The sequence below is a fragment of the Pleurodeles waltl genome, chromosome 9, assembly GCF_031143425.1.
Source record: "Pleurodeles waltl isolate 20211129_DDA chromosome 9, aPleWal1.hap1.20221129, whole genome shotgun sequence".
NCBI lineage: Eukaryota > Metazoa > Chordata > Amphibia > Caudata > Salamandridae > Pleurodeles > Pleurodeles waltl.
In genome coordinates, this window is record NC_090448.1 from 698,686,316 (window position 1) to 698,699,622 (window position 13,307).

Below are 13,307 nucleotides of genomic sequence, written 5' to 3' on the forward strand. Positions count from 1 at the left end.
ATCTAAGATTGGTCTCAGTGTTTTGTCTTTTTTTGGTATTAGAAAGTACAGTGAGTAAACTCCTGTGTTCCTTTGTGTACGTGGTACAAATTCTATTGCGTCCTTTTGCAGTAATGCCTGAACTTCTAATTCGAGAAGGTCTAAATGCTGTTTTGACATGTTTTGTGTTTTTGGTGGGACATTTGGAGGGATTTGGAGAAATTCTATGCAATAACCATGTTGGATAATTGCTAAGACCCAAGTGTCTGTTGTTATCTCCTCCCAAGCTTTGTAAAATTGGCTTAGTCTTCCCCCCACTGGTGTTGTGTGAAGAGGTTGAGTGACATGTGAGTCACTGTTTGGTTGTAGGGGTTTTGGGACCTTGAAATTTTCCCCGGTTTCTAGGGAATTGTCCCCCTCTGTACTGGCCCCGAAAGCCTCCCCTTTGGTACTGTCCCTGGTAGGTAGACGGTGTTGATTGTGAGGTGCTGGCTTGTGTGGCTTGACCCCGAAACCCCCCTCTGAAGGGTGTTCTGCGAAATGTGCCAAAAGTGCCTCTGCCCTGCGGGGAATAGAGTGCGCCCATGGCCTTGGCCGTGTCAGTGTCCTTTTTCAATTTCTCAATTGCCGTGTCCACATCGGGTCCAAACAATTGTTGTTCGTTGAACGGCATATTGAGCACTGCCTGTTGTATCTCGGGTTTAAACCCGGATGTGCGCAACCATGCGTGCCTTCTTATGGTTACCGCAGTATTTATTGTTCTTGCAGCTGTATCCGCTGCATCCATAGAGGAGCGTATTTGGTTATTAGAGATATTTTGTCCCTCCTCAACTACTTGTTTTGCCCGTTTCTGTAATTCTTTGGGTAGATGCTCGATGAGATGCTGCATCTCATCCCAATGGGCTCTGTCATATCGCGCTAGGAGCGCCTGAGAGTTCGCGATGCGCCACTGGTTTGCAGCTTGTACAGCAACCCTTTTTCCAGCTGCGTCGAACTTGCGGCTCTCTTTGTCCGGAGGTGGGGCGTCGCCTGATGTGTGCGAGTTGGCTCTCTTGCGAGCTGCCCCTACTACAACTGAATCTGGTGGCAGTTGTGATGTGATAAAAGCAGGGTCCGTGGGCGGTGCTTTATATTTTTTCTCCACCCGTGGAGTTATCGCTCTGCTTTTGACAGGTTCTTTAAAGATCTGTTTTGCGTGCCTTAGCATTCCCGGGAGCATAGGCAGGCTTTGATAGGTGCTATGGGTGGAGGAGAGGGTGTTGAAAAGGAAGTCATCCTCGACAGGTTCTGAGTGTAACGACACGTTATGGAACTCTGCTGCCCTAGCTACCACCTGTGCATACGCTGTGCTGTCCTCAGGTGGTGAGGGCTTGGTAGGGTAAGACTCAGGACTATTGTCTGATACTGGGGCGTCGTATAGGTCCCAAGCGTCCTGGTCATCTTGGCTCATGGTGGTATGAGCTGGTGAATGTGACGGAGTTTGTGCCGGTGATGTATGAGTTACAGGTGGAGGAGAGGGTGGTGGAGTTACTTTCTTCACCACTTTTGCTTGTGGTGTTTGTTCATGTGTTTGGAACTCGAGTCTCCTTTTCCTCCTGATTGGGGGAAGAGTGCTGATCTTCCCTGTCCCACTCTGTATGAAGATCCGCTTCTGGGTGTGGTCTACGTCAGTGGTTTGTAACTCTTCTTCAAATCTGTGTTTGCGCATTTGAGAGGACAGTGATTGTTCCTCTGAATACGAGCTGGCGGTCGGTTCGGTTGTTGGGCGTTTTGGCACCGAAACTGTGTCTTTGCTTGTTTTCGGCTCCGAGGAGAATTTTCTCTTTTTTGTAGTCGAGCCTTCTCGGCGTCGATCATCCTCGGTGCCGCTGTCTCTGCGTCGAGCAGCTTCGGTTCCGCTGTCTCGGCGTCGACCCTTTTCGGCAGCACTTTCTCGGTCCCGAGATTGCTGCGTGCCTGTGTCTCGACCAGAGTCGGACGATCTCGGCACCGGTTCGCCCTTTTTCGGTGCCGATGGACGGTCACCTATTTTATGGGTTGAGCCATGGCCTGTTGGCAGTGGCGTCCCCTGGGCCTTGTCTGTTTTCCCGTGTGGTGCTTGTTTCGACGTCTTACTCACGGTTTCTTCGACGTCGAACTCCTCCGAGTCCGATTCATGGATGGAGAAGGCTTCCTCTTCTTCTCCTTGTTCCTCGAACCCTCGTTGTCCTGTCGGCGTGGACGCCATTTGCAACCTTCTGGCTCTTCGGTCACGGAGCGTCTTTCGGGACCGAAACGCACGACAGGCCTCACACGTTTCTTCCTTGTGCTCGGGCGACAGGCACAAGTTACAGACCAAATGTTGGTCTGTATATGGATATTTACTATGGCATTTAGGACAGAATCGGTGTCGATGTTACACGCGGTCGGGCCGACCAGGCCCCGACGGGGGTCGAAGTTACCCCGAAGGGCTACCGGAGCTCTTCACGATTCGGTGTCGATTCTATCTAACCCGATACCGAACGAAACAATACCGACGTAGTTTTCCGAAGTTCTGACTATCTTTCCGTCCCGAAACCCGGAGCAAAAAGGAACACGTCCGAACCCGATGGCGGAAAAAAACAATCTAAGATGGAGTCGACGCCCATGCGCAATGGAAACAAAGGAGGAGGAGTCCCTCGGTCTCGTGACTCGAAAAGACTTCTTCGAAGAAAAACAACTTGTAACACTCCGACCCAACACCAGACGGCGGACTATGCACAGCATGTGTATCTGCAGCTACACATGCCACCGAACATACTGTTATTAAAACACTTGTAGACGAAGTTCTTCATAGTTCATAAATGTTATTGTTCCTATTTTGTTATTAACACTGGATCTGCATTCATATATGCATGTACAAATGTTAATGCACCCGAATGGAGAGACAGAAGAAATAGAGCAACAAGACCACTAGCACTCTGCGCCTTAGCCCTGAGACCTAGGCGCCATTTTTACAAAGCAGTGGGTTACCAATATATTCTACTCCCTAAAAAAAGTGATAAAGACACCAACTGATGCTAGAAATATTCACGAGCTTACCAAATATATAACGGATGTAACCAACTACTATACAAATACTGTCACTGAAATATGCTGTTCTGTTATATTTGAAATAACAATAATAATAAAAAGATTCATTAAAAAAAATTGAAGAAATCTCATGAAAAGTCTTGCATTTGGGACTATGAACATGCAGGATGCCATGGATCCAAGAGCGATAAGATTTGACAAGCAGTTTGCTTAACTTGCTGAATTAGGTCTGCACATTTCTTTTGTATTGATTATACCCACTCATCCGAAGGATACATTCTTGCCTTTTGAGTATCTGTTTTCACACATAGAAAAGTCAGGCAATGTACTGGTGTTGATATTGATATGTTGAAGTTTATTTGAAGGCCATGCCTGAACAGTACGTCTGTTGAAATCTTTCTTCACTGTCCACAGAGAAGCTGCCTTTATGAACCAATCGTCGAGATAAGATACAAATATCTCTAGTTTTCTCAAGTGAGCTGCAACTACATCCATGCATTTTGAGAAGGGTAAAGGAGCCGACTTTAGACCGAGGGGGGAGTACAGCATACTGATAGTGTTCAATCGCAACTAGAAACCTTAGATATTTTCTGTGAGGGTAGGAACCTTGAATGTGAAAATAAGCATCCTGTAAATCAAATGCACATAACCAGTCACTTTTTCTTATTTGTAGATAGATTTGATAAAGCAGCAGCATACTGAATTTTTCTTTTCTGATACATTTTAGAGGAACCTGAAGTCTAGGACTGGTCGAAATAGCTTGAGGTGGCTTTTCTTTAGCACCAGGAAATATCTTGAATATGTTCCTTTGGTGATATGGCTTGAAGGAACCTTTTGTATTGCTAATTTTTGTAGCAGCATCAGTATTTAAGGAGGATAAATGAAGCCAAGATGATCTTCTCAATAAAATTCCATGACAGAATGAAGTAGCTGAGAATTCAGCGGAGTCCACTGCAGCACTGCTTGACTGATTTGAAATTAACAAGCCTTCTTTAACCATCTCTTAAAATATCTAAAATAAAAAATCTTGTTGTCATTGTGTTGGAAACAGAGACAAAAGATTTTATACCATTCCATATCTTTCTGTGATATCTTCCCAGAAGAGCTGCCGCATTTACGTTCTTTAAATGAGTGGAAGCTGAAACTCTGATCTTTTTCTCCATAGTTTCCATTATTTTGATCTCGCTGTCGCGGGGGCAGTGTATTTTGGGACGGAAGCAGGTTTTACTCCAAGTGCTGTAATTGAATCTGATTTAAGATCCATTTTGAGAAAGTCAGGATCATTTTGGGGTGGTTTATATTTCTGAAGCAGTCTTAGAGGAGCAGCTTTAACAGTAGATGAGCCAAGAAAGGTTTCTTCTATAATGTCTAATAGACGTGGTAGTAGAGGTAGAAGAGGCTTTGGAGCAGCCTTGGGTGCAGAGTTTCAAGAATGACAGAAACCATTGTTTGAGTGGGGTCTACATTAGAGGTGCAACCAAACTGAACATCAATCTAAGCATCCTGGAAGGCAAGAATATTTTCTACAGGTGATATTCTAGATGGTGACTATGATGGAGCCACTGGAGTATAAGAGGAATGTATTGAATCACTATAGAGTGATCCGGAACTAGATCTTGAAGATGAATAGGACAATATCCCTTCTGTTCGAGGGTGTTCAGTGGTGTTGCTTTAATGGGTGAAGAAGGCTTCCTTTCTCTAATTAGAGACATGGAGGTTGCCTTCTGTGCCCTTCTGACTGGTGAGAGAACTAAGGGATCTGAGGGAATCTGAAAGGAATCCTCTGGAGGTATTATAGGTCTCAACAGACTAAGTGGTTCATCTGTTTGAGCAACTGGATCAGAAATTTGAGAAACTGTGGACTGGGTGGAAGGAGACCCAGACCACCATGGTAAAGAAAAAAGCAGGACCTGAGAGATCCTCGCCACTGAGCGAGATGGAATCAACGTCTTACAACCCCTCTTTGCTAATAATGGTGTTTTTGGCAGCGATACATGTCTTTTCGACTTTGTGTTTTGGACTTCAACGTCGATCGAGTGCTTGATGGCACCGAGTGAGTTGGTGCTGTTGTGATCTTCAGTGTAGATTACAGTTTCAATGTCAATTTTGTTGTCGAATGGTGACAGTGATGACCTTTTTTTACTCAGAGGAAACATGTCCGCACTGAACCTCTCAACGGTGAAGTCGCTGATCTTGACATTGACAACCGTTGTTGATGTGAGTCTGGAAGGTGATCTTTTATCTGTAGATGCCCCTCAGTGGGAGTCTGTGCTCGATTTACATTCCCCCCCACACGAAGCACAGGATGAAGATCTTTCCAATCTTCTTTTTTTCTAAGATCTTTCCAATCGTCTTTTTTTTCTCTTCCTCCTCTCTGGACCTATTAATCTAATGCCCTCTCTGTCCTTATGTGTCCTTTTTGACATTTTATTATAAATGTCATACCATTTTGCCAGATGTAAAGGTGAGGAGCAAACCAATCATGCCTTGTGCGCATCAGAACATGCCTTCTTTCTTCCACAAGAAGGGCAATTAGTAGAAAGAGAAGGCATTCTGACTGGAAAAGACTGACAGATCAATGTAAAGATAGCTTTACTCAATTGAAGATATAGTAAAACAAGTAAAAATATTTTTTTAAGTCTTTTCTGCTAGAAAAAGTTGTTTTTAAAGGTGGGAAAAACACTAAGGCCCTCATTCCAACCCTGGCGGTCAAAGACCGCCAGGGCCGCGGGCAATGGAAGCACCGCCAACAGGCTGGCGGTGCTTCAGTGCCCATTCCGACCGCGGCACAGCCCCGGCTGGGCGAATCCTCCATGGCGGCGCTGGGGATTCCGACCCCCTTCCCGCCAGCCTGTTTCTGGTTGGTTTTCACCGCCAGAAACAGGATGGCGGGAACGGGTGTCCTGGGGCCCCTGGGGGCACCTGCACTGCCCATGCCACTGGCATGGGCAGTGCAGGGGCCCCCTAACAGGGCCCCAGTATGCTTTTCACTGTCTGCTTAGCAGACAGTGAAAAGCGCGACGGGTGCAACTGCACCCGTCGCACACCTGCAACACCGCCGGCTCCATTCGGAGCCGGCTTCTGTGTTGCAGGCCCTTTCCCGCTGGGCCGGCGGGCGCTCCCTTGGTGGGCGCCCGGCGCCCCAGCGGGAAAGTCAGAATGGCCCCCGCGGTCTTTTGACCGCGGAGCGGCCAATTGGCGGTTCCCGCTTGGCAGGCGGTGGAATGAGGGCCTTAATGTTTTCAGAGACCCTGCCTGAATGAGCCGGAAAAAAATGTCTCACAGGAAAACTGCCAGTACAGGTAGCAGTGCCGATCAGGTCCTTAAAGAAACAGGCTCAGTTTTTCTACTCTCTGTCTCCTCTCTCAGTTATCAGGCTGCCTTCTCTCTTCATGCTCTTATGTTAAATGTAGCTTTTTTCCATGACGGATGATGTACACTGACTGAGCTAATCACCGTCATCAACATTTTCCAGCATTCAGAAAGAAAATGACATCTTTGACAGTCTAATATTGAAGATCCTTGGCAAATTAATGTGAATGCAATTTTCACCAAGGACTATATATATTTAAAAGGTGTTCAGCGGTCTGCACTAGTAGCTTGGCATTATTCAACGTTTATGACTATCAATGAAGATCAAATGATGTAGAAATTGGGGATACCCATGACACACAACCCGAAGGTCTTTCTGCTGCAGTTTAGGGCCATTAGTAGCCTCGAGCAGGAGTGAGAAATGTGGTGATTAGGCATATGCTGGGAGCTGCAAAGGGTCTGATAACCAGATTTTGGGTAAAAAAAAAAAAGATCCTCAAGAGTGGCGTTGTGGACAGTGAAACTCTGGCATACTATGATAAAGGACTAACTATCCCACAATCTGCAACAGATGCCTAGCAGTTTGGTAACAACCTGGGGGTTGGCCATTAAGTATTTCACATCACTTCCCATGCAGCCTGATTTCCATCCTACATTAAGAGCTCTGGGCCTATTTGAATCATGCGCTCTTGTGCCGGACCAAGCAGACGTTTGTTCATAAATTGGCAAACCGCCCTTAGAGATCTACACAATGATAGATACAATGGGACTGGATGAAGAAAGAGGTGCTAGGTGGGGAGGGTTCTTTGGAGGGTGGAGCGACAGTGCGTTTACGCACAACTTCATGATGTCTTATCTTCTGGGAAATGAACATGTATCATGATTCAACAGTATATTTTTACTTTAACAAATGCATGTTTTAAGCACTAGGCAGATTTCAACAGAATAGTCTTGATAGTGATGTGGTATGATTGTACACGTGTATCCTTGTATTTCTTGAAAATTCAATAAGTCGTTCAAAACAAACAAAAATACCAATTTGTATTTTGTGGCATTTTTGTAAGATTCTCAGCTGCCTGGTTACAAATACATCCGTATTCTTCTCCATGCACCTAGGGACACTGACAAACCAGTTCAACCGGCAAAAACCTTATAGCAGACATAATATATTTGTAGCATTCTGCCTGCCAACTTGAGAGGTTTTGAGGAACACTGCAACAGCAAAATAACTCGGAACTTAAAGCAGGGGTCTTCAACCTTTTCTGTAATAAGAACTACTTAAACTGAAAATCATCCTGATCTCCTAATGTTATTGGTGATGTAATACTGATCACAACTCACAAAACTGAATTAGTGACCACACAATGCAGGATAGTCACCACAAATCACATCAGTGCATCAGGCAGCGTTGCCAGCAGTTTTGTAGGCTCTATCAATTTGGAATGCCTCTGCATAGGTGATACATAACAGCATCTGCTTCACTGCGTCTGGGACGAAGGTAATATATAACATGACTAATAAGTCTCCCCAGCCTGGCATGGTTTATTCTCAAATATCAGCTTTAAATATAGTTTGGAAATTAAATTTTTCTACAAACAATATATGAGTTCAGAAAGTACAGTTTCATCTTAATTTGTGGTTTTAAATTTGTGGTACATATATCAATTGACCCAAGCAAAAACGTCTATATTATTAGGATGGAAAACACACAGAAGAGCTACTTATAGGTAGCTGGAAAGCTATCAGTAGCTCAAGAGTTACTCGTTGAAGAAGCCTGCCTTAAAGCTTCAAAAGATTGTGGGGTTCAATCAGTGACCCATAGAATAATATTATTCATAGACCTCTCATGTTATTTTTACTATAGCATATTACTATATAGGCTAATTCAAACTGTTTTGCCCCAGAAGGTGCTTGGATTGGTGGTATCTATTTTTCCTCCTCTTTACATACTTGTAAACAATCCACTGTTGATCTGAAAAGCATTAATACTGATGGGACATCTTGTTTAACTGCCACAGAGTACCTGAGCTCCAAACCTAGTACCACCTCTTAGGGTATTCCCTGACTACTCAATCCTGCTAACTTTGAAAGGTCAAGTGTGTAGGACAGTAGCACCTTTCTGGCATAGTTGCCCCCACTTTTTGCCTGGTGTCAGTATGATTAGAATGTAGTACACTGGGATCCTGCTAAGCAGGACCCCAGTGCCAGTACTCTATCAAATCAAATCAAATCATTAACATTTATAAAGCGCGCTACTCACCCGTGCGGGTCTCAAGGCGCTAGGGGGGAAAGGGGGGGTTATCGCTGCTCGAACAGCCAAGTCTTTAGGAGTCTCCGGAAAGCGGAGTGGTCCTGGGTGGTCCTGAGGCTGGTGGGGAGGGAGTTCCAGGTCTTGGCCGCCAGGAAGGAGAAAGATCTCCCACCCGCCGTGGAGCGGAGGGTGCGAGGGACGGCAGCAAGTGCGAGGCCAGCGGAGCGGAGGGGGCGGGTGGGGACGTAGAAGCTGAGGCGTCTGTTGAGGTATTCCGGTCCCTTGTTGTGGAGGGCTTTGTGTGCGTGGGTGAGAAGACGGAAGGTATCCCCTAAATGCAGTTGGTAAGTAACTTTGGAACCCCACAATTGGCAGACCGGTGCACCCATGTAAGTCACTAGTATATGCTATTTAGGTACCCAGGGCACTGGTACACCAGGGGTCCCCGTCGGTTGAATCATTTATTGTGCCACCCATGGGGGCCCATGCAAACTGTGACTACAGGCCTGCCATTGCAGCCTGTGTGAAATTGTGCATGCACCTTTCACCACAGATATAAGGGTTGCCTTATTTTATGGTCACTGCACTCTGACCCTATAAGACACTCCTAAGTTAGACCCTTGAGCCCAAGGGAAGGGCGCATGGTTCTCAGTGTGAGGGCACTCTGCATAAGCAGAGATGCCCCTATAAACCGGAGACTCCATTTTCTGGTCTTTGTAAGTATGGTGGAGCCATCTTAAGGCATGTAGTGGACACTGGCCAACACAAGATGTCCAACTACGTAATGGCTTTACCAAACATAGGCATGTTTGGTATCAAACATGTTGGAATCATGCAACTACACAGATTCCAGTGTTAGCTGCATGATCCCTTGTACTCTGGGGGTTCTATAGGGGATCCCCAATTTCTGCCTGTACAGCCTTGCAGGGTCTGCATGCCAGCCCGTGCTGCTGCCAACCCCAAACACTGTTCTGCCTTCCTGCTGCTGAGCTTAACCCAGGTAAGGTAAGGCAGAACAAAGGATTTCCTGCAAGAGGGGTGTGACCACCTCTCCTTTAGAAATAGGTATCACTGGACTGGGGTGGGGTGCTTCTGAGAGCCACCAGACTGCTTTGAAGGGCACATTTTGTGCACTCCTTCCATAAACAAGTTTACTCTAGTGCAGGAGCCCCCGGCTCCAATTCTGGAGTGAAACCACCGCCCCCTGTCCATCTCTTCCTCTAGGGAGGTGCACAAAGCTCTGCTAGATGGCCACTAGATTCTGCCATTTTGAAAATAAGGTGAGCAGAGGACCCTGGGTACATATGACTGGTTAGTCCAGCTGGGTGACATCCCTGACACCCACCTCAATAGGTGGATCACTGCAGTAAATTTCCCCTGAGGGTGGGACCTTAGATTAGTCAGCAAGACTACAAGAACCGGCTGCAAGCAACCTGGACACCAGAACTGCTGCTGTTCTTCGCTGGAACCAAGAGCAAGACTGTAACCAGTAGGAGGGCTCCTACTGCAACTTTGTTTCCAAGTTCTGCAAGGCTTCTGCAACCCTCCAGAGTTGCAGGGACTCTGGCTGCACTTAGGAAAGCAAGAAGGAATCTCCCTTGGAGTGAAGGAGTCACAACCCGGCATCAGCAGGCACCTCAACGACGACAATTGGTTTGTGGAGCCTGGTGTCCCACGGAATCTTTAAGGCTCTACAACACAGGTGGTGAGTCTGTGGCCCTCCAGCGGTCTGACCCATATTCCTTGCAAATGGGAAGTCAGTGGTCTATCGCTGGAGCTTCTTGGCCAGAACTCCTGTGCGCCGCGTTTGTCGTTGAAAAGGCTTGCTAGCTCTCCAGTCCGGAGACCTCCTAGCTCCAAGAATCTCAGGCCTCCAATACTACAAAGAACAATGGGGGTCATTCTGACCCCGGCGGGCGGCGGGAGCCGCCCGCCTGGAGGGAACCGCCAGAATACCGCTGCGCGGTCAAAAGACCACCGCGGGTATTCTGGGTTTCCCACTGGGCTGGCGGGCGACCGCCAAAAGGCCGCCCGCCAGCCCAGTGGGAAACACCCCTCCATGAGGATGCTGGCTCCGAATGGAGCCGGCGGAGTGGAGGATGTGCGACGGGTGCAGTAGCTCCCGTCGCGAATTTCAGTGTCTGCTAAGCAGACACTGAAATTCAGGGTGGGGCTCTCTTACGGGGGCCCCTGCAGTGCCCATGCCATTGGCATGGGCACTGCAGGGGCCCCCAGGGGCCCCACGACACCCCATACCGCCATCCTGTTCCTGGCGGCCGAAGCCGCCAGGAACAGGATGGCGGTATGGGGGTCAGAATCCCCATGGCGGCGCAGCAAGCTGCACCGCCATGGAGGATTCTACAGGGCAGCGGAAAACCGGCGGGAGACCGCCGGTTTTCCCTTTCTGGCCGCGGCTGAACCGCCGCGGTCAGAATACCCTGGGGAGCACCGCCAGCCTGTTGGCGGTGCTCCCGTCGGCCCCGGCGGTCCTTGACCGCCAGGGTCGGAATGACCCCCAATGTCTTCTCTGCAACTCCTGTGAAGTGGGCATCCCGCTTTGCAGTGCTGCTGAGGCCTCCATGCAACTCCCTGTGCTGGCTGCCAGAGGGTCCACCTGGGAGCTCAAATGATTCCTGTTGGCTCTCCAGCTTGCTGTGGGCTGGCCCTGACCTACCTGCCAAGGTTGGGTGACCTGGGCCTTGTCAGACCCCACAAATCCTGCAAACTTCGTGCAACGCTTCCCTGCATTTGCCAAGGCTTGCTGGTGGTCCCACTGACCCTTTTGCAATTCATTGACCAACGTAGAATAGCTTGTTGACAACTCTTGGGATCTTCCTGCATCGCCTGGACTTCACAGCTGCACTTCTTCATCCACTGTCCAACAGGAAAGCATCTGCAAGAAGGGTGTGCACTGCCCTCTAGCATCCAACCTCCCTTGTCCTAATGGGTTTCCTCGGGGTCCTATGGGAAGGGTCCTAAAACACGAAAAATCCAACCGCGACTTCCCTGTGTTATCCTATGGACACTTACCCAGGGTTACAACTCTCCAGATGGGCGACTGAGGGATCCTAGCTACTTAACGTTTGGGGTTTTAGTACTTCCCCAGTCCTAAGGGTCCTTGGGTGGTAGTGTGGGTTGAGAGTAACTTTCACATTCCATTTTTTTAGTATATGGTTTGGTGCCTCCACAGGGGCCCATGGTATTTTACTCCTTTACTTACCTGTTGCTAAGTATATATTTGTACATTCATATCGCCGTTTAGGAGATATACCAAAGTTAGTTCTAGAGTGTGTATTACAATAAATAGAACCTATTTCTCTAACACTGGTGTGGTTATTCCCAGTGTGTACATCACTGACTGACCTGTGTGGTATTTGCAACCGCTTTACACCCTCCTGAATAAGCCTTAGCTGCTCTCCACAGTTACCCTGATGACAGCTCTGGTTATCTAGAACCGCCTACTCTATCACTAAGGGTTACCCGGAATCAGTGCAGGGTGCCTCACCTATTGGTCTACACCATAAACTGAGCCAGCCTCCTACAAAGTGTACAAAGCGAGTAACTAGATTATAAAAATATAGCTCAGTAGTACCTAAGGCACTAGGACACAAGCTGTAATCAACTACCCAGAACAAACGGTGGACTGTAAGCACTGACATTCTAGGATCCACAGAAAAGCCACACATATCAACTTAAACAAAAAGGACTATGAACCTTAGCAGAAATTTGATAAATTCTCAGTCTCGTGTGGGTACCCTGAATAACACCTGAGTACCACCCATCTTAAAGCACTGACTTGCTGCTTCTTACCAAATTTTGCTCTTCATGCGTCTGCCAGGGTGAAAGTAGATCCTGCCTGGAAGTACACATCTGAAGAAGGGCACCAAGTCGGTCTATGAGCCCCATATCCACATCAGAATGGAATTCAGCCATCTCCATAAGAAGTTCGTCAATGTAGACTAATTTTCCATGATTCTTCTGCGGGAAGAAGAGCAGGAAGTTATGGCTCACCCAACTTCTGGAGGCCTTGCCCCCTAGAGTACTCTCAAGAAAATATATATGCAGGGCTTAAAGGGAGAGGAGTTTGGAACTTGGCATGCATTAATGGGTTCATCATCTGGTTCATTTAGACACAAAATACAATAACTGACTATGTTTATGCAACACATACCTGGATTAGAAACTAAAACGTACATATGCTGATGTGCAACAAAGACTAAACAGACTGTGCTAATCAGAGGTTAATAGGTAACATGGTTTACTTTGTCGAGTGTAAGAGAAAGTTTTTTACAAGCAGTAGGAAAATGTACTTAGTGTTCATGTGCTGTAATGGGAATAATGGGAATATTCATTGTATTCATAAGATCGGAATAGCTTTACCTGCAAGTTGGATCCTGGAACAATTTAAATACTCACTAACACATGACATAATACAAAAGAGATTACACCAAGAATGAAAACATGTCATGCTTTCACTGGTGATGTCATCACATTGTTATTTAACGAATGTGCTCAAGGTCCAACACCCTAGAGTCTACTAGATTTAACTTTTGTTTTAACCAGCTGGGTCCAACCACTGGCAGTGTCATTGAATAAGCTCTACAAATGTCTGGGATATGGTGCTAACTCACAGTCTATATCGGCCACCACTAGCAGGCTCTTGCCTAGACATATGCCTTTTGCTGAGTAAGAAATGTTGCTGAGTCAAGCCTAC

General features: G+C 47.0%; 1 protein-coding gene across 1 annotated transcript in view; it reads right to left on the minus strand.

Annotated features, from left to right (window-relative positions):
- Positions 1-13,307, minus strand: part of ATG2A (autophagy related 2A) — a 2,189,461-nt gene that overhangs the window by 1,654,031 nt on the left and 522,123 nt on the right. Inside the window, exon 14 of the mRNA XM_069207806.1 lies at positions 12,404-12,571. Coding sequence (XP_069063907.1) covers positions 12,404-12,571 — 168 coding nt within the window. The remainder of the gene's footprint in view (positions 1-12,403; positions 12,572-13,307) is intronic.